Source organism: Bubalus kerabau, chromosome 5, assembly GCF_029407905.1.
Source record: "Bubalus kerabau isolate K-KA32 ecotype Philippines breed swamp buffalo chromosome 5, PCC_UOA_SB_1v2, whole genome shotgun sequence".
NCBI lineage: Eukaryota > Metazoa > Chordata > Mammalia > Artiodactyla > Bovidae > Bubalus > Bubalus kerabau.
In genome coordinates, this window is record NC_073628.1 from 134,477,726 (window position 1) to 134,497,988 (window position 20,263).

At 63.0% G+C, this 20,263-nt stretch overlaps 1 protein-coding gene across 3 annotated transcripts; it reads left to right on the plus strand.

Annotated features, from left to right (window-relative positions):
* The first annotated feature begins 98 nt into the window (after positions 1–98).
* Positions 99–19,186, plus strand: INAVA (innate immunity activator). Of its 3 annotated transcripts, XM_055583685.1 has the most exons (10): positions 99–259; positions 6,057–6,205; positions 6,856–6,980; positions 7,281–7,397; positions 7,848–8,058; positions 12,463–12,516; positions 13,368–13,578; positions 13,740–13,913; positions 15,617–16,256; positions 17,566–19,186. In XM_055583685.1, the coding sequence occupies exons 1-10, from the start codon at positions 99–101 to the stop codon at positions 17,656–17,658; spliced, it is 1,935 nt and encodes a 644-aa protein (XP_055439660.1). In that variant the 3' UTR covers positions 17,659–19,186. The 3 variants fall into 3 exon arrangements, with proteins under 3 accessions (XP_055439660.1, XP_055439661.1, XP_055439663.1); XM_055583686.1 differs by lacking the exon at positions 99–259 and having other exon boundaries at positions 6,151–6,205; positions 15,617–16,196; XM_055583688.1 differs by lacking the exons at positions 99–259; positions 6,057–6,205; positions 6,856–6,980; positions 7,281–7,397; positions 7,848–8,058 and having other exon boundaries at positions 12,478–12,516; positions 13,370–13,578.
* The last annotated feature ends 1,077 nt before the right edge of the window (positions 19,187–20,263 follow it).

Below are 20,263 nucleotides of genomic sequence, written 5' to 3' on the forward strand. Positions count from 1 at the left end.
GAGCGAAATCTCGGGTCTCTGCGCGCGTCTTCCCCCTCCTTCCTCTGGGCCTTGGTACGCCCCAGGGGACAGATGTCTTGGGATCTTTAACATTTGGGATGCTGCGAATGCCGAAGTTAAATGAAATACCTCCGGGGCGGGGAAGCCGGGAGGAGTCGCGGGGGGAGGAGAGCCGGCCTGGACGAGCAGGTCCCCAGGCGGCGAGGCGCGCGCGGGGGGCGCGGGGGCAGGCGGGCGGCGCGGGACCTCCATGGGACAGGTAAGGGCAGCGCCGGGGCGCGGCGCGGGGGCTGGGGCGGCCGAGCCCCCACCCCCCGGTCCTCCGCGGAGGCGGAGGGGGCCCCGGCGGGCAGTGGGCGAATTCGCCGGGGGGTGGGAATTCCGAATCCCTACCGTAAAGGCGCGTTTCCGTCTCCTCGACCTTTCTCCTCCGACCTTCCCCACGCCTGCGGACCCCCTGGCAGGTTCCGGGAAGCCAGACAAAAGGAGCCGAGCCTCGGGCCGCCGGGACGCGGAGGGCGCGGTGGGGGAGGGGAGCGGGGTGGACCGGACAAAGGGGCTTTTGGAGGCGAGCCTAGAGGTCTGATTCCAGGGCGCATTCCAGGCCGTCGTGGAGTCCGCCGTCCCTGCCCCACTCCTCCATCGCTCGCTGCAGGCAAGCACCTTTCCCAGCGGGAGGGGAGCACAGGAGAAAGGAAACAGTTCAAGGAACCGTCTCCCACCCCCTGGGCCTGGAGGGTCCCGGGATGACTCTCTCCTTTCTCTTTTCACTGCTGAAAAGGGAAGACAGCCTCTGACCACCAGTTGGTGACTGTTGAAATTTTCAGAGTCCCTGAGACTGGTGTTTGCTGGGTGCTGGTGGGGATGGGGGGTGGTCACACCCCCTTGCTTTAACTTCCAACTTCGTGTGTCACACGGAACTTGCAGGAGGAACTTTAAAAACATAATGGAGAGTGGATGGATGCAGGAGGTGGGAGAGTCCTCTGATTGAGGACTTCTCCTTAGGAAAAGCCAACAGAGATGCAGCTTCTCCTTTCAAAGATCAGATTCCAAGTATTTTAGGAAACCCCACTTCCTCACCGACTGGTGGTCCTGGTGATGATGCTCAGGCATGTAGGTCTTAGGGTGCTGGCTGGAAGCAGAGCGCTGCCGTCCAGCAGGCCTCTGGAATGCCCACCTCCCCCTGGGTACCATGAATCTAAGGGCATGGAGTCCAGGGAGATCCACACCTCAGGGTTCTTGGGAGAGCTGGGTTGCCAATCCCACTCCGAGCCTCACAGCCTGCTGGGCTGGGAAATGCTGCGGGTGAGTTTGAGGGAGCACAGGATCTTTGAGGCTTCCTGAGGGTCAGCACATGGACTGATCCTCGTCCTTCTCTTCCTAAACTCAGATGGGGTTTCTTAACTGGGTCCATGGGCATGGAAAAGAAAGACCCTGATGTTGGGAAAGATTGAGGGCAGGAGAAGGGGACGACAGAGGATGAGAGGGTTGGATAGCATCACCGACTCAATGGACATGAGTTTGAGCAAGCTCTGGGAGATGGTGAAGGACAGGGAGGCCTGGTGTGCTGCAGTCCATGGGGTTGCAAAGAGTCAGACACGACTGACCCACTGAACAGCGACAAATGGGCACCGGAGCATCGGTGGATAGAATGAATTCTGAGGGTCTCGTACTCAGATGGGAAAAGGTTTATTTTTCATCAGCCTTTACTGAAAGTTGACATTGCCTTCAGTTATGAAGACAAGACGCCATTGTCAGTAGCTGTGATTTGCCATTAAAAGATGCCAGAGGCCGTCAGGTCACAGAGCTGTTGTGGTAGCTGTCTAGGAACCTGGGGTGCTGTCGGTCGCACGGAATTGCCAGACTACGGGATCCTGTTTAATATTAACAGAGAGACATATATAGTTTACTATGTTGTCTCGTTTTTAGAACTGCATTTCATTATAATTGATTCTCTTAGTGATTCTCTTCATCTTAATGTATTAAAAATATGCTACAAGCTGATTCTAGAAGCTTCCATCACCTCCCCTTGCTGGGGGATGGGCAAGGTGGAGGCTGAGTGTGCCTCAGGGTCTCCTCTGTTTGTTGTGGGAAGACTGACAAAGCTGGAGGGGATGGGAAGGGACAGGGCTGGGGGGCTGCTGGCGCTTTTGGGGACCCAGGGCGGGCCCCCCCAGCACAGGGGGCTGCCCCCTGCTGGAACCCCTCAGCCTCAGCCTGGGAAAGACAGGAGGGTGCTAGCTCACACTTTGGAAACAGGGTGTGTGCAGGAACATGAGGGGCGTTGGGGGTGTGTAGGGCGGTAGGGGCTGCCTGTGTCCGTGACACGGCTCCGTAGGAGATGCTTGGGGTGACGTCCTCTGTTGTCCCTTCCCAGAGGGCTGGGGGAGGGAGGTGGCCTTTGGGTTCAGGGGCTGGGGAGGTGGTCTTGGGGCTGGGGTGGGGGAGGTAGGCTGGGGGCTGGGTGTTGGGGAGCCATCTGGAAATGTGTGTAGTGCTGGCAACCCGGGGCGAGGGCCATGGTAGGGAGGGAGGTGGTGGGGGCAGCCTTGGGGGGTCTCTGTGTGGGCAGCACTTGTCCGGTTTCTTCCTCCTGTGCTGTGCTTGTGTGCTTAGCCACTCAGTCGTTCTGGCTCTTTGCGACCCCGTGGACTGTAAGCTGCTAGGCTGTTTCAGTCCGTGGGATTCTCCACGCCAGAACACTGGAGTGGGCAGCCATTCATCTCTCCAGGGAACCTTCCCGACCTAGGAATGGAACCAGGGTCTCCTGCCTTGCAGGCGGATTCTTTACCAGCTGAGCCACCAGGGAAGGCCTTCTTCCTGCTGGGGATGGACCACTGGCTGCCTTGGCCCTGCTTCCCTGATGAAACAGGCTGAATTCCAACAGTGCTGGGTTTGCCTGAGGGTCGGTGGGGTGGGGACCCGGGGGCTCATGAAGTTCCACTTTGGGCTCTGGCCCCCGGTGTTTGGGGAGTGGGCTTACAGCCCAGGATCCCAGTGGCCCTCCTGTGGACTAGGGGCAGGACGGTGGGTCAGGGCAGGCCCTGTGGGGTGGGACGTCAGTGACAAGAGAGTGGGTGTGGCCTTGATGATCCTGGCCGGAGATGTCTGGGGTCAGAGGAGGGAACAGCCTAGCCTCCTTTGGGACCCCGGAGCCACCCCGCTTGGAGTTCCAGGGCCACAGCCCGGCCTGGGGTTTCTAACCTGGCTTGGCCTGGGCCCCACTTCAGTGAGGCGAGCAGGGACCCGTCTTGTCAGCGTGCAGGCTTCTCGCTGGTGCTTCCCACGTGCGGCCTTCCCACGTGCGGCCGCGGTGCGCGTTCAGAACCTGGGGGGCGGGCGGGGCCCTGGAGGCCCTGAAGGCCTGAGCCCGCTGCCTTCTCCTGGGGTTCCTGCGGGGAGTCCTTGGTCCCATCCCCCGCTGCCCCCGGAAGTGCAGAGGCCCGAGCTGCCTGGGCGGCAGGATTTGTGCAGGGAAGGGCTTGCTCACTGCTCCTCCCTCTGACTCAAGTCGGAACAAGTAACCTGGCTCCCCTGGCCCGGCAGCCTGGGAGGGACGCAGGCGGGCCCCAGGGAGGGCCCGCAGTCGGCCGTCAGCGCACGGAGCCACCCCGGGTCGGAGCGCGGGGCGGCCTGGCACACCCTGAGGCCACACGCCGGGCCCCTCAGCCCCCTGACCAGGACCAGGGGGCGTTTCCCTGACGCCTGGACAGAAACCTGGACGCAGGTGAGGCGAGGTAGCTGGCATGGGTCTTTGGGGCAAGGAGCCAGTCGGCCCAGGAGCCCGGCCTTGGACCCTGCTCGTGTCTGGGGCGCAGGGGGCAGGGGTGCTCATGGGCTGAGACGAGGCCCCGACACAGGGTCCCTGCAGCCGGGGGGCCCCTCCAGAGGGGCTGCTGCACGGCTGAGGCTTCCGTCTCAGCTTGGTGCTGGCCCAGAGGTTCACATTCAGAGCGGGGAGTGACCAGCAGCTGGGGTGCCGTCCAGTGTTCACTGGTGAGGACGGGGGCCCCGGCGGGTGAGGTGAGGTGAGTTCCCTAGATCCCAGCGGCAGCGGCAGGACCCAGGCTTGAATCCTGGGCTCCGAGGTGCCCCAGAGTGCCTGCCCCTGACCTGGGATGGAGAGATGGGGCCCTGAGGGGAGTATCCGGCCAGCCCAGGCCCTCGGTCCCCACCATCCCCGCTCGCTCCCCGCAACAGCACAGGGGCCTGAGAAGCCGGCCGAGTTGTCATTGCTTCCGAGGGCGACTCCTGAGTGGTTAATAATTAATTAGTAAGTGTGACTAATTGATGGCTTCCCTCCTCTGACCAGGCAGGCGTGCTCACCCAGATGGCCTTGCTTCATCGCTCAGGCCGGGCCGAGCCCAGCCTCTGGGGAGGCTCAGGCTGGACGTGGGGGATAGGGGGTCAGGGGAGCTGCCTGCCCTCTGTCCGACTCCAGCTCCAGGAGGAAGGAGCATCTGGGAAGGACGGGCCAGGCAGAGGTAGCTCACCCTGCGTGCCCTGGTCTCGGTTCCTCTCCGCAGCATCTCTGCAGAGGGCCCACATGATCCTGCTGTGCATTCTCTAGGCCTCCATAGAGGACCGGAACTCCGACCTGCAGGCACAAATTGTTTTAGGGCTAGGCTTAGCTGATGCCCAAGGTACTCTGCCAGCCATGCTCTGATGTGGGTCTGCACGGCTGTGCACGGGCAGCGGTGTGCTCCCCGGTCTGCCAGGCAGGGTCCCTCCCCACACCTGCCCTGCTTGGGCGCAGCCTCCGAGGCCACCTTCTCCCCGCAGCTGACCAGCCCACCTCCCCCGCGCGGCAGCGTGCCCCGAGGAGAGGCAGGATAAGCTCCAGACAGAAACTCGGAAGGACTTTTGGACTGTTGCTCAACGGCTGACTCAGTGAGGAGGTGGCTGGCTCTCCTTCCAGGCCGCCTGCCGGGGCCCCGCCCGGCCTCCCCACCCCCTCTCCAGCCAGCAGCCGAGGGCTCTGCGGGGACAGTGGCGGGGACAGGGGCCGCCCGCAGGGGTGGCGTGGTCGCTGGTGCCGGCGGACGCTCACCTGGGAGCACTCCTGAGCTGCACGTGCGCTCCCAGGCCAGGGAGGCAGGGTGGCTACCACCTTCCTGTGCCTGCGCTTCGGTAGCTTCTGCTCTGGTCACCCTCTGCTCACACACACACACAGATACATATACACACACACTCACATACCCAGACACAGACATACACACACACAGATACACACACTCACATACCCAGACACATAGACACACACAGACATCCACATACCCACACACACATATTCACACACAGAACATATACATACACAGACATACACACACACAGATACACATACACACACAGACACACACACATATACACACACACTCACATACCCAGACACATAGACACACACAGACATCCACATACTCACACACAGAACATATACATACACAGACATACACACACACAGATACACATACACCCACAGACACACACATGCGCGCACTATGCCTCTCCTGGCTGGGGGCATGATGCCCTGGTCTCCTCCCCTCCTAGGGGTCTCCCAGGCGTCGTGGGTAGCCTGGAGCTGGCGGGAGGCTTTGGGCACCTGCCGTCGGATGGACTGCCTGGTGCAGACAGAGCAGGGGGCCTGGGCTGTGGGCGCACACACAGGCCTGGCCGCATGCCAGCACCCTCCCCACGGGGCAGTGGGCATGGGGCGCCTCCTGGCACAGACACTCCCCTCCCAGATTTGCCCTCCCCGTTTCATCCTCTCCCTTTGCTCTCCTACGGTTTTCCTCCCTGGTGTCGTGGTCCCTGGGGTCAGCCCTGCTGTTGCCCCCCGGGCTTCGAGGCTTCTCTGGGGGGCAGCGGTGGCTGTCTAGGCTGGGCTGAGAGTCCACCCAGGGCCGGGTGACCCAGCACCGAGGCTGCCCCACCCCCAGCCTCCCTCCCCCAGAGGCCAGATCGCCACTCCGCAGCCCCACCCTCATGCATCGGACTAATCCGCTCTGTCTGGAAGCTTGGAGCTTTACCTCTGTCATTTTTTGTTGTTCTTTTAAAAGCTGGGGAAACTCCAGGCCACCTCCGTGTCCTGGCCTGGGCTGGGAAGGGTGTCGGCCCCTCCTCCTCCTCGCCCCCTCCTCCCAGAAGCCCACCATGGACAGCAAGGACGAGGTCAGCGACACAGACAGCGGCATCATCCTGCAGTCAGGCGAGTGGTTCAGGCCCCCCAGTCCCCGAGTCCCTGAGCCCCCGACTCCTCCATTCCCTGAATCCATGAGTCCCGGGCTCTGGGCCCCGAGGGTTGCAGGGCAGACACCGGGAGGGCTGGAGGGCTTTCCTTGCTGGGGGTCTGGCCAGGAGCGTGGGTCCTGTCTGGGCAAGTATCTACAGCGCTCTCCCTTGGCTCCACCATCCCTCAGAAGCTGGAAAATCTTATCTGGTTGGGGTGAGGGGCTGAGGCTCTGGTCCTTGCAAGCTGGTGGGCCCAGTGGGGACTGGTTTGGAAGGAGGACCAGAGAGAAGAGGTGTGGGTGGTGTGTGAGTGCGTGTGAGAGAGAGAGGAGAAGAAGCAGAGAAAGCAGTCAGTGGCCGTGGGTGGAGGGTGGGATGGGAAGGGGTGAACCCTGACCGCGGCCGCCCGCACAAGGCTGGTGGGGCGGCCCGTCCTCCGAGCGGTCCTGGGCCGTCGGGCGGCGGGAGACGAGCCGGTTTGCGGCTGTAACACGGCACGTGGTAGCCGGCCCACAGTCTGGACAGGTGTGAGACTGTGAGCCCGCCTGTGCATCACCAGCCGGGCTGGGGCTGGCGAGGAGGCAGCCGGGACCGGCCGTCCTGAGCACACGGCCCTGTCCCCAGCAGGCCCCGACAGCCCGGTGTCCCCCGCGAAGGAGCTGACCCACGCCATGCGGAAGCAGCAGCGGGCCCTGGAGGAGCGGCTGGAAGCTTGCCTGGAGGAGCTGAGGAGGCTCTGCCTGCGGGAGGCGGTGAGGGCTGCGCGGTGGGGCTGAGAGCCAGGGGGCGGATGCCACCCGCACACCCACCCCCCAACCCCCACCACCCCCCCACCCTACTGCAGCTCTCCCTGGGGGGGCCATGCGGACGGAGGCGCCCGGGGGAGGCCCAGCCCCGGGGAGCAGGAGGGACAGCCCTGGACGCGGGGTGGGCGGAGGTAGCGGGGGCCGCTGGGGCCGGGAGGACACGGGCCCCGCAGGCTTGCTAGACAGTGCTCCGCCCAGGGCCGGGCCTGTGAGAGCCGCCCGGCAAGACCTCGTTCCCCCCTGCAGGAGCTGACGGGCATCCTGCCTGCGGAGTTCCCCCTCAAACCCGGGGAGAAGGCCCCCAAGGTCCGCCGCAGGATTGGAGCCGCTTATAAGCTGGACGAGTGGGCCCTGCACAGGGAGGTGAGTCTGCCGGGCGCCGTCCTGGGTCCCCGAGGTGGACGGCTCTGTCCCCAGGCCACCGCTCCACCGCTTGGGGCGCTTGGCTCCAGGTGGACGAGGGGCCCCGCCCATGCGTCACCCACAGGGGCCTCGGGGAAGCCCTGCCTGGGCAGAAACTGGAAAGGCCGGGGCCTCAAGGGAGGACGCTGGGCCAGTCCCCTCAAGGGCCGAAGGGCAGCCGCCTGGACGGGTGGGTTGCTCAGCTCTCGGCCTGTCTTCCTCTTTCTCAGCTTGGGTGGAGGGCCGGTGCTGTGAGGGGTTGCAGAGCCCCTGGGCTCGTCTGCCCTTCGGTTGGATGGGAACGTGTCCACCCCGGCCCCCGCCCCCGCGGGGCTCAGCCCGAGGCTGCCAGTTGGGTCCCAGGGCGGGTGTTGGGGGCTGCCCGGGGTCGCTGATCGCGTCCTCCCTCAGGACCCACTGAGCGGCCTGGAGCGCCAGCTGGCCCTGCAGCTGCAGATCGCGGAGGCTGCGCGGCGCCTGTGCCGCGAGGGGAACCTGGGCCGCCAGGTGCGCCGGCAGCGCCAGCACGCGGTGCGCCTGGAGGAGGAGAAGCTGCGGCGGCTGCAGCGCTGTCTAGGGGAGCGGCAGGGGCGCCCCCCACCCGGCCCGGCGCCTGGCCCAGGTGAGCCCCCGTCCCCGGGGGGACCGCCCTCCCGGGGCCGCCCCGCCCCTCCGCCGCCCCCATGGACCTCAGCCGGCCCCACCCCCTTCCCCAGGACCACTCCCGTCCCGAGACCCCTCCCCACTTAGAAAACAGCACGCTCCTCCCTTCTGCTTCCTGCTTGAAATACACCGCCTGGACAGGGGCCTCGCAGGCTGTCCGCTTATCTCCAGGGCTTGTTCAGCCCTGCTGCCCCCAGCCCACAGGGTGGGTGGCGTGAGGCTCTGCTGTCCTCTGTGGGCGCTCCTGAGGTCCCGTTCTGAGCGTGTCTGCCCAGGGGACCGCTTCAGGGCCCGCGGCTCTGCTGGAAGTCCAGCCCCACCTGCGCACCCGCCATCCCCAAAGCCCTGCAGAATCCAGACCCGCTGGGTCGAGAGCGGCCCCCTGCTCTCTAGTTACTGAGCCTCAGGCCGGTCCCTGGACGGCAACTGGTCCAGCCCAGCGCCTCTCCTGGCGGGAGGTTCTGGGCCCTCAGCGCGGCTCTCTCTCCTGACCCGAGCCGCGCTTGTCGGGTTGGTCCTTGGAGGCCTCCCTCCCGTTCCGTCCCCTGCGCCGCTCCCCCAGGCCTCTCCTGGGCCCCTGGCCTGCTGAGAGCCGGTGGCTATGCATGGAACTGGACTCCAGGCCTCACCGGGCTCCCCAGCCCCCACCCCCGCCCCTCAGGGTGGGCTTCCTGCCGGGGCGCCCACGGAGGCCAAAGTCTTGGTCCCTGTGTGGGCCCTGCGGTGGTGCGGCAGGCAGACAGTCGTCTCCATACCGTCTCAGGAGTCCCTGCCACCGCACATCGCCTCTAATTCAGAGGGGAAAGGGTGGGCCAGACAGCTCGCTGGTCCCCCGCAGCCAGGAGTAGGGGGTGAGCGAGGAGGGGGGCCTCCACGAGCCGGCTGACCCGTTAGAGCCAGGAGACAGGGAGCCGGCAGGGCTGGACAGTGAACCCTTGGCAGACCGGCGCTGAGGGGAGAGGCCCCCGGCCCCTTCCCTTCCCGACCGCACCCGGGACGTGGCCTCCCCTTGGAAGGCAGCAGCTGACCAGCACCTGAGCCCCGCGGGTCCACTGGGCTGGTGGGGAGTGGCCGCGTCCCGTCCATGTGTCTCGGCACCTCCTGTATCCCTTCCGAGCTTGCTCCATCCCGGGGGCCCTGACCACAGGCCTGCGGCGTGGGCAGGGGGCGGTGCGGGGTGTTGCTCCGCTGCCACCTTTGTGACAATGACGCTTCTTGTCGGGAGCGCAGAGCGGGCCAGGGCGCGCCTCGGGTTTTGGCCAGCCGGCCCCGGGAGACGGAGGCAGGCATGCAGTGCAGGGGAGACAGAGCCACAGGCAAGGGACCAGTGCAGCAGTGCGTTCACCCTCCTGATCAGAGAAACAGGCCTGCTCTCCGCACGCAGTCCTGTCCCGACAAGGCCGAGGTCCTGGGTTCCAGCGTCCTCTCTTGAGAGCCCAGGAGTGGGTGGTTGAGACAAGTAGTTCCTGCCCTGTGGCTTCTCTGCCCAGCAGGGCTCGCCCTGAAACAAGGAAGTAGAGAGGAGTTGATAATTAGTAGCTGAAAGGTGTTTTGAGTTAAAGAGAAAAAAAAAAGCAAACAGACTAACCAAAAAACTAACAGAAATCCACCCACCCTGTTGATTATTCAATTTGCAACTGTACCTGTGCCAGGTGAGAGGAACTGGCTGGCCTTCCACAGGTGGTGGGGAGCGGTCCCATGCGGGACTCATTGCCCACAGGGAGCCTGGGAGAAATGCCCCCGGTGCTGATCTAACGCAGCAGGTGCTCGGGACGCCTCTGGATGGACAGCGCCCGCTTTTAGCAACACTAGTAGAATTTCTCGGATGACGGAAACGTTCCAGACCCATGTGGGGCTGTAGGGCGCTTGGGTGGCTGAGGGACTAAATTTTCACTTTATTTAAAATAGCCACGAGCAGCTGTTGGCTGTGGGTTGGATGGTGGTGCTTGGAGGGTGCTCAGTGGGGTGAGTGCCCTCCGCCTGGGGTGTCCTGCTGCCTCTGTGGGGCCCGGGGCTCAGTGTGGCCACGGCAGCGAGCAGCCCTCGTGAGCAGGGCCTCCAGGTCCCCACCCGTGTAATCCGGTGGCAGGCAGCACCCGTGTAATCCGGCGGCGGGCAGGGGCCTCTGGGTCCCCACCCGTGCACTGCTCCTCTCAGTCCACGGGGTTCTGATGACAAGGATTTGGGCTGATGGCGGGGGGATGGCTTTCTTCCCAGACCATGTAGTCAAACCCAAAACACACGACTGTCACCCCTGTGACAGGAGCAGTCCCGCAGTGTCCTCAGCTGACACTGGTGAAACAGAAGTGTCTCGATTCCTCGGGTTTCTGTAAAAGATCAGAGGCTGGGAAGCAGGATTCAGGAAGAGGATGTCTCCCCAGGTGAACCCGAAAGCACAGAATGGTGTCCGCTGAGCTGGTCCAGCGGCACGGTTTACAAACTGCTCTGTGTGAAGGTTCTCGTTCATTTTTTTTAAAGCATTTTTAAAAATAATGATATATTGATGACATAATGCCCACAACAGTTTTTTCTTTAAAAAAAATAGTTATTATTTATTTGGGCTTCCCTTGTGGTTCAGATGGTAAAGAATCCACCTGCAATGCCGGAGACCTGGGTTCCATCCCTGGGGGTCGGGAAGATCCCCTGGAGAAGGGAATGGCTACCCACTCCAGTATTCTTGCCTGGAGAATCCCATGGACAGAGGGGCCTGGTGGGCTACAGTCCATTTTTTAAATGGATATTAGTGGAATAATGTCCGTAACCGTTTTTCTTTTTTAAAAAAAACACTATATATTTGGCTGCCTTGGGTCTTCATTGCAGCACGTGGACTTCTCCCTAGTCACAGCCTGGAATCGTACTTTCCCAAACAGGGCTCAAACCTGCGTCCCTGCACTGGAAAGTGGATTCTTAACCACTGGACCACCAGTCCCTCTACTTCATTTAAACTGAGGAGCAAAGACTGACAAACTTCTCTAGTGGTCCAGAGGGTAGATCTTTTAGGCTCGTGGGCTGTACTGTCTTGGTCACCACTACTCAATTCTGCCCTCGTATCATGAAAGCAGCCAGACGTTATGTAAAGAAACTCATAGCTGAGTTTCAATGAAACTTTATAAAAATAGCCAATTACCTGAGTTTGTCCCACCGGCCTGCCATCAGCCAATCCTTGTTAGAATTTTCAGATGGCTGGAAACTAAATCCTGAAGTTTTCTGAGTTAGGACCTCTGCACGAGAAGCTAGCTAACAGCTAAGTGGTGGTGAGCCAGACTGGTCAGACTGTCTGGGTGTGAATCTGACTCAGCCACCTAATGCCAGACTGACCTGAGCTATTTTATCAGCTCATCCATGCCTCTGTGGCCTCAGCTGTTACATGGAGATGGAGATGTAACCTCACAGGGTACAAAGCACTAAGTAGAGCCCAAGAGAAATATTAGCCGTTGCGAATTTGCCCTCATCCTTGTTCTCGAACATGGTTGAAAATGCTTTGTGAGTTACGTCCGAGTCGTGTTAGGTACAAACCCAGTGTCTGAAGTTTCAGTTTGCTCAAACTGAAAGTGTTAGTCTCTCAGTCGTGTCTGACTCTTTGCGGTCCCATGCACTGTAGCCCACAAGGCTCCTCTGTCCATGGGATTCTGCAGGCAAGAATCCTGGAGTGGGTTGCCATACCCTTCTCCAGGGGATCTTCCTGACTCAGGGTTGAACCCAGGTTTCCTGTTTGGCAGGTGGGTTCTTACCATCGGAGCCACCAGGGAAGTTTGTTCAGGGGCAGCGGCAAATTCACGTCCTCTGGCTCCCGGGTCCCTGGGCTGTGCCCATAGAGGAGTGCTCCCCCTGTGAGTTCCGGAGGCTGCCCTGTCATCAGTGACGGACCTCCCCAGTTCAGCCAGCCAGACCGCCCTTGAATTGTCCCAGGACCCCGCAGTCCCAATTCCCACTCACACTGCTCTTCTGTGGGTCTCAGGTTTGGGGTCCTTGAGTTGCATTGTATTTGTGGTAGCAGAAGACTATAGCAAATTAGTGAAATCTCTACAGCAGAGTCTAGAATGACCCTCTCTGCTTTTGCCCTCCCCAGCCTGGAAAGCCTGCCAGCACGGGGCCTGGGGAAGTGGAGGCCCAGAGCGTTGACAGGATTCTTTGAGGCTGCACAGCCAGTGACAGGGCCTGCATTAAAAGCAGATTTCCCGTCTCCTCACACCAACCTTCTGACTTTTTTCTCCTTCCCAGTAATAAAGTCGCACCCAGCCTGGTGCTGAGCGCCGGCCGGTGCTTCCTGATAAGGAGTGCCCTCAGGAGGGGAGGGGCAGGCGGGTCGCCAGCAGCACAGGGGGTGTTCCTCACCCGCTCCTCTCCCCTTTGGCTTCCCCAGAGCTCAGCACCTCGGATGACAGCTCCCTGTCGGATGGGCTGCCCCGGGAGGAAGGTGAGAGGGGCTTCGGGACTCTTGTCAGCTGGGCTCCTGCATGAGTTTACTGGAGAGTTCCCTTAGTGAGCTGGGGGGTGAGGGGCGCGGGGCGGGCCCAGAGTCTGCTCCATGGGGTCGCTGAATCCCACGTGCACCTGCTGGCCGCGAGGACAGCTGGCCCATCACCGGTGCAGGTGCTCAGTCACCCCGGCAGGAAGGTAAGTCCCGCAGAGCCTTGGGTGCCGGGCCCCTGCTGTGGCCTGAGACTCAACCTTGACTTCAATGCGCACCATTCACAGCCTCAGCTGTCCGCCACAGCCGCTGCCCTTTGTGAAAACAGGGCAGAACCGAGGGAATAAGCACAAGTTCATATGCTGAGCACCCTGCCTACAAACCCTAACGATGGGGGGAGGGAGTCCAGGTGGACCAAGAGGATGGTACGGTCCTGCCCAGGGGAGGGCACAGGCCGGTCAAGAAGACACACACACGGGCACAGTGTGGCAATAAAAATAGGGAAACGGGAGGTCAGCTGTAGACATGACACCAGGAGCAAAGGATAGAAGGTGGAGTCCTGTGAGCCAGGAGAGTCAGTCTGGGGGGTGCTTCCTGGAGGAGGCAGGTGTAACGTGGAGCCGTGAGGGAGTGAGTCCCAAAGGAGAAGAAAGTGTTTTGGAGCATCTGGGCCCAGAGCCATGGCCTGGCACAATTGGACAAAGGAGAAGAAAGTGTTTTGGAGCATCTGGGCCCAGAGCCATGGCCTGGCATAGCCGGACAAACAGCCACGGGAGGGGGAGCAGGGAGCAGGCTGTGGACGTTCTAGTCGGGCCGGTTCCCCCGCCGCTCCTCTCACTGGTTTCTTTTACCTGCAGAGACACCTCAAGTGCCAAAACCGCCCCCGGAGGCCTCAGATCCACCCGCCAGGCCTCTCCCGCCCCAGAGCCTCGAGGGGCTGCAGCCAGCAGGCCCCGAGATGGGGGGCCTGGAGCGGGCCCCCATCCAGAACAGCCCCTGGAAGGAGACAAGTCTGGACCACCCCTATGAGAAGCCCAGGAAGTCTTCCGAGGCTGGAAGCGAGTCCAGGTCAGGCGAGAGGAAGGGAAGGCTGGAGGCGGGTGGGAACTAGGGGAGGGGGCCTGGCTGGGCACTGGTGTGGGGGGCTTCCCCCCGTGTGATGCTGCAGGCTGGACCCCTGGGTGGAGGCATTCCCGCTGCTGACCCATCTCCAATCCCTCCATCTCCAGCAGCCCGGCCAGCACCCCGCAGGACGGGCCGAGCACCTCCAGCCTGTGGCTGCTGGAGCCTGCCTCCTACTGTGTGGTCCCCATCCGCAGTGTTCCTGGGCAGCGGCAGGGCCGTACCAGTGCCCCGGCCACCCCTGACATGCAGGGCAGGAGGGGCCATTCGCAGCCCCTGAGGTAAGAGCCAGGCCCCCCAGACATCCAGGGAGAATCTAGAGGGTTGCGGCTCCCAGGGCTGTGGGACACCTGTGGGCGACACGGGGCTTGTGCAGTGGCTTCTCCTGGAGACTCTCTCAAGCACCTCTCAGCAGAGGCTGCGCCCCAGCAGGCAAAGCTAAGGGCGAGTCACTTATGAAGCAACTTGTTTTCTTCCAGAGGCTCCGGTGTTCTCTCTTTGCATGACCTTTCTCCCCATCCAGAAGACTGTCTTGTTGGGGGAGGACAGTGTCTTGGTAGGGACGCTTGCGGTGGGCTGTGATTGTTTTGGTATTGTCCCTGGCGACGGACGGTTCACGTTTTCAGTTGATGTCCATTGATTCTCACTACTTGGGTAGTTATGTCCTGTGACGTCAGCACAAACCACTGCTCCCTGGGACACACAGGGTCACAGCTGCTGGCCTGTCAACAGATCGACACGTAAACTTGTTTTATGGAGTTTCTGTTGAAAGACACCTTATCTAATATTTACCACTGACTCACTGAACTCTCAGGGCCAGCAGCCCGATAATGCACACCCGCACAGAGCTCATCTAACCCGTGTTTTCTCCGTAAATCACGCCCCAGCTTCCTTGTGCTCCGGACACCAGGCAGCCCTGCAGCACCAGCTTCAGGGCCGTCTTAATCAGTGAAATCACCTACAGAGGCATAAAAACACAAAAGCATGACCCTAAGTAGACTGTGGAAAGGGCCTCTGTGTGCAGGGTGAGAGCTGAGGTCTCAGCCTGGAGAGCCTGTTGGGCAGCTCAGAATCTTCACCACCCTGTGTGTGTCCACATGTGACCAGAGAGTCTGGGAGTGTTGATTTGGAAGTTGCAAATCCATTTGAGCAGCAGGTGAATCCACAGATACAGAACCCATGAACGATGAGCACCCACTGCGCCCTCCTTTCTGAGTCCTCTGCCCTCTGGGGCTGGTTTCAGTGACCACCGCTTGATCAGTGAGCCAGGGATGACGGGCAGTGTTGGCCACGCCCTCACAGGGGTCCAGGGCAGCCTCAGGACCTGGCTGGGTTCTCATGTCAGGCTAGCTGCCCGTGGGCAGCACTGAAGTCCAGCAGTGCGTCTACCAGTGTAACTACCGGGCCTTTAACGCACAGCCTGTGTGCAGATCAGCGAAAGGCACCCCCTCTGGATGGGCAGGCCTGCCCGCTCCTGAGAGGCTGGCAGGCGGAGAGTGGATTCCTGACCGGCTGGCTCTCCTGGGCTAGTGTCCCGGAGAGGGCGGCTGTCCCAGCTGTCTGGGGCCACCATATAGAGCCCCTCGCCGGGACAGAAGCCACTGTCTCCCAGTCTGGAGGCTGAAGTCCAGGCCCCAGGTGTCCCGCAGTGGTTTCTCCCTTGGCCTCAGCCCTGGGCTCTCCGCCCTTGACGAGCTTGTCCCTCGGTGCCACGGGCCAGTTTCAGGCCTTCATCTCGGATGTTTGCCAGTGTCCGCCCGGACAGATCGTGTGGACGAAATGCCACTGCACCGCTTGCCCCTGATGGCAGAGACCAGGGGGCAGCTGTGGCCTACCTCACCCCCAACCCGGGCTGGCCCTGCAATGTAGCAGGAGCGGGTGGGGTGCAGGAGGGGCGTGCAGGACGCTAGGTGGGCCGGGCGATGCCTCGGTCCCTAGATCCCCGGAGGCACGGCTGGCTCAGTGCCCCCCTTTCTCCCCGCAGGAGCGACCCCTTCCGCGCGGGCCCCGACGGCCGGGGTCGCAGCGCCCTCCCTCGGCGCCGCCCCACTTACTACACGGTGACGGCGCCGGAGCCCTGCTGCTCCCGACCCGCGCCCGCGTCGGGCGCCGCCTGCCGCTCATGCTCCGAGGACAGCGGCTCCGAAGCGTCCAGCCTGTCGCACCCCACGCCGCCCGGCAGCAGCAGCCCCGACATCTCCTTCCTGCGGCCCCTCTCCCCGCCCGCGCCGTCCCGCCCGCCCCGCGGCCCCGCCGCGCCCCGGTCCCGGCAGCTCCCCGCCTGCCTGCGGGCCACGCGCTACGTGGTGCTGGCCGAGGGCCACCCGCCGCCTGCCCAGTGGGCCGAGTGGGGCCCGGGCCGCGGCGAGGATGCGGCCCCTGCGCTCTGGCAGCGCCCGCCGCCCGCCCACGGCCGCGTGGCCCGGACGCCCTCGCTGCGCGACCACCCCGCGGGCCGCGGGCTCAGCAAGGCTGCAGTGTCCGAGGAGCTCAAGTCGTGGCACGAGCGGGCCCGGCTCCGGAGCGCGCGCCCCCACTCGCTGGACCGCCAGGGGGCGTTCCGCGTGCGCAGCCTGCCGCCCGGCGCCGACGGCTTTGTGCGGGCGCCCGCCCTGCGCGGACAGGTACGCGCCCAGGTACGCGCGCCGTCCCGGCTCTCCGCGTCCTGGGTCCCTGCTGGCGCAGCGCAAAGCCCAGAGCCGGCAGTCCGGGGGCCTGGCAGCCCTCGGCTGGGAAGAACAGCCCCCCGACGTTTCTTTGCGGCTCTGGGAAGCCCTTGGGAAGACTCCTATGGGGGCCTCCAAAATTTGCCTGCTCAAGAGCGCGTGCCCACGTCCGCCGGTGGAGGTTACCCTCCCGGACACCTAAACATCTCCCCCTAATGGCTCCACCGAGGATCTACCAGACAGGCCTCTGTTCGTAATCTGAAATCCAATCCCATCACCCTCAGATTTCCTGACTTGAGGTCCCAGGACAAAGAGTATGGAAAGGGTTTGCAGGAGGCGAACCTGTGGCCACCGGTCAGCTCCTCCCCACCCCGACTCCCCTTCCATTACCCAGCTGAGAAGCAAGCTGACCTGCAGTTAAGTGCCCAGGCCCTGGTACAGGTCAGCCTCGCCCCTTAGCAGTCGGGTTGGGGCTGGTTAGTCAACACTCCCATCATGTCACCCCTTCCGTGAGGCAGGAGCAGTAAAGGACCCGTCCACTAGGGGCAGTGCTGTGTGTGAAATGACCAGAGCCCTGTGTGGTAAGCCCGGGATGAGAGGTCTTACTGTCACCCGGGACCAGGGACCGGGTTGGTGGGCAGCTTGTAGGTGGAGCACCCCAACATGAGATAGGGTGGCCGCCCTGGTTTCTGTGCCCAATTTCTTCCTACAGAACAAGGGCACCAGGCCGGAGCCTGCCTTTGCTCTTGCCCCCTGGTACAGAGGGCTCTGCAAGGGCCATGCTCCTGAAGTCCCAACAGGCCGCTTCCTGAGACCCGAGGTTCTGGCAGGCCCTGCCGCTCCTCCCTCCCCGCCCCCAGTTCTCTGGGCCACAGCTGGCCTCCGGGGCCTGGCAGCATTCTGGCTCCGGTCCCAGCCGCACCCTCCAGCTGAAGTGCCTTCCCCTTCCCGCGAGCTGGGACCTGTCCTTGGCTCAGGCCCAGCCCAGCCCGATGTGCCAGATGGGAGGGTGATGAGAACTGAGCCCAGGAGAGGCGGGCAGAACAAAGGTCAAGGTGCCCATCACACCCCGAAAAGAACTGGGGCAGAAATGCATAGGGCCATCTCTGGGCCCAGACAGCCTCTGGGGAGGCAGGGGCTGGGTGGCTGGGCCGGTGCTGCCGTCGGTCAGCAGCCTTCAGGGACAAGGGTGGGGTGGCTGGGCGTGCTGTCCCGACACCTCTACCTGGTTAGCTCACACCCCTCTCCTTTCCTCCTGGCCTGGCAGGTGCCCACGGTGTGCGTGCTCCGGAGATCGCCTGAGGGGGCCCCCGTGCAAGTTTTTGTACCTGAGAATGGCGAGATCATGAGCCAGGTGTAACCCCGGGCTGCAGACGCCCCGGCCGGCTGGTGGAAGGAACTGGTTCCCAGCGGGGCTGGGGCTGCGGCCGCCCCCTCTCGACGCCCTCTTCAGCTCCCTTCCCCCATCGCAGGTCGATGACCTGGAGCTGAGACTTTTTTTTTATCAGTTTTTGTTCAAAAGCCCTGGCCTAAGGATTTATGTTTGTGGTTTGTCCGCACGATCCCTGTGATACGAGGATGCTTTATTTCCCAGAGACTGGCCTACTGGATGCGAGGCCTTGCCTCTGACTGGTGGCATCTCTCCATGTGCCAGATGGGTGGCAGGGGATGCCTGGAGCAGAGAGGGCCACGGCAAGTTCCCCCAGCGCTCTGGAGAATGACCCCGGGGCCTCCTCCCCCACTACTGCTGGGGGTGGTCTCCCTGTCCCTGTTCCCAGCGCCCTGGCGTAATGGTGCCGGGCTGGGCGCGTCCTCGTAATGGTGCCAGGCTGGGTGCGTCCTGCCCTCCCTATTGTGCTCTGTGATGCACGCACCAAGGGCTGGGTTAAAGGTCAGTGTGTCCTGGTGGAGTCTTGTCTTCCTGGGCCCTGCTCTTTTCCTGACCCTGCGGGGCCCTGGTCACTGTACACCTGTGTCCTGCAGCCCCCAGCACCGAACCAGGCCCAGGAGCCTTGGGTCCGAGGAGGCCTCTCTGGTTTGGAGCGTCAGGAGGCCCAGGTAGGGGCTGACCACCTCCTCTGGGCCCCATGAGGAGTGGTAGGCCCCCACCTGCTGACGTCTTTTTGTCGTTGTCCTAAGAACCAACATTGCACACGTGCTTTTAGAAAAATGCCCCTTGTGGCGTTACCCCGGGGGCGGGAGTGTCCCTGCTTCTCCCCACCCGTGTACCTCTGTCCTGAGACCAGATGTCCTTGAAGGAGGGCAAGTCCTTGCTTTACAGACATGGGACACTCGCCCTGCAGGTATTACTGAATTGTCCTAACACTGAGACTTGAGGGCTGGCCGTGCCAAGCTGATCTGTGGTCCCGGGCTCTTGTCCTAGTAGGGCTTCTTCTGCCTGGTCAGACCCCCAAATGGGGCACCCTGCTCGCAGGAGAGACACTGAGTCAAGGCTGGGAGGGGCGGGGCACACTAGGCTGACTTTGCCCACGCTGCGTCCTCCGTCTGCAGGGTGGAAGCTGGGGAGACTGCTTGAGGACCTGGGAACATCCTGACCCGGATGAGACCCACTTCTCCCACTGCCTGGGCCACCTGGCAGAGGGGTCAGGAGGAGTTAGGGGGCCTGCGGGGAAGCCCGCATCCCTGCCCTTCCTGGCCTGCAGCTTCCCAGTCTGGGGCCACCTGGGCACAGCCACCCATCTCCCGGTCCTCGTGGAGCACAGCGCTCCTTGGGTTAGCACCCCACATACGTGTGCACCCCACATGTTAACTTATTGCTCCCATGTGACGCCCGGTGCACCTGAGAAGCGGCTGTGTTCTCGGCTGTGTGGCTGGAGATGTGGGGTTTCCGTGCCAAATACTCCAATAAACTGTGCTTTGTGAGGCCGAGCTGGTGAGGAAGGTTCTTATGCGCCGAGTTTCCAGCTGATGGTCTGCCCAGGGTGGTCTGGCCAGGGCCCTAGGGAGCAGGTTGGTGGGAAGTGTCCTGGGCAGGATGGGAGGAGGAGTCAAAGCTCCTGGGTCGTCCCCAACCCCGCCGCCCCACCAGGGCCCAAGGAAGTGGGCTCTGAGGGTTCTTCATGGGAAGGATGGGGCCGCAGCAGCCCCTGGGAGTCCCAAGGCGGTGATGGGCGTGGTCCGGCCGTGGGCGTGGTTCAGTGATGGGCGCTGCTCAGTGGTGGCTGTGCTCAACGATGGGCGTGGCTCGGCGGTGGGCGGTGCTCAGTAGTAGGCGTGGCTCGGTAATGGCTGGGATTCAGTGATGGGCGGTGCTCGCTGATGGGCGTGGCCCCGCAATGGGCGTGGCTCAGCGATGGGCTCCTCCACTGCCCCAAGTTGAGGCTCTTGTGCGTAACAGCCCCAGCGCCTCGTCTCCAAAGCCGGAAGTGGCGGTCCCGGGTCCTCCGCCGGGAGGTCTGACTGCCACGAGACCCGCGGGGCGAGGGGAGCCAGGTCCACACCCGCCCTGCAGGGGCCGCTCTGGAGCCGGCGCGGCGCCCCCTGGAGGTACGATCCCAGGACCGGGTGGGCCCAGAGCTGAGGCGCCGCGTTAGGTGAGGGCTCCCTCCGCTGCCCTCACAGCACCCCCGGGGCAGGCCAGGCAGGTGCCCCGGGCCCGAGGGGCTGGGCTTCAGGGCCTGAGGCGCCCCACGCAGGGGCAGGCTCCGAGGGGACGCGGCCGGCTCTCTGGACCCCCGGCCTCAGACCTGGCCCCCTTCCGCCGGGCTGAGTCACATGCTGTGGGTGCTGTGAAGAGGGAGGCCCGGGGAAACCGTGACCGGTGTCCGGAACCCCAGCATGCGGGCCGAGGTCGGTGCGCCCCGGCAGAGGGAGCGCCGGAGTCCAGCGGGCAGGACAGGAGGCGGGAGGACATGGGCCCCCGGGTCTCCCCTGGGACGGAGGCAGGGGGCGCCCCGGCTGGGGGACCCAGCCTCAAGGGCAGGCAGCAGTTTCCTCCTGATCCA

Excerpts from the sequence above, each read along its gene's own strand:
- INAVA (XM_055583685.1), top strand. The coding sequence starts at position 99 with ATGCTGCGAATGCCGAAGTTAAATGAAATACCTCCGGGGCGGGGAAGC. Across the intron at positions 8,059-12,462 it reads CGGCCCGGCGCCTGGCCCAG|AGCTCAGCACCTCGGATGAC; the intron begins GTGAGCCCCCGT and ends TGGCTTCCCCAG. Across the intron at positions 12,517-13,367 it reads TGGGCTGCCCCGGGAGGAAG|AGACACCTCAAGTGCCAAAA; the intron begins GTGAGAGGGGCT and ends TTTTACCTGCAG.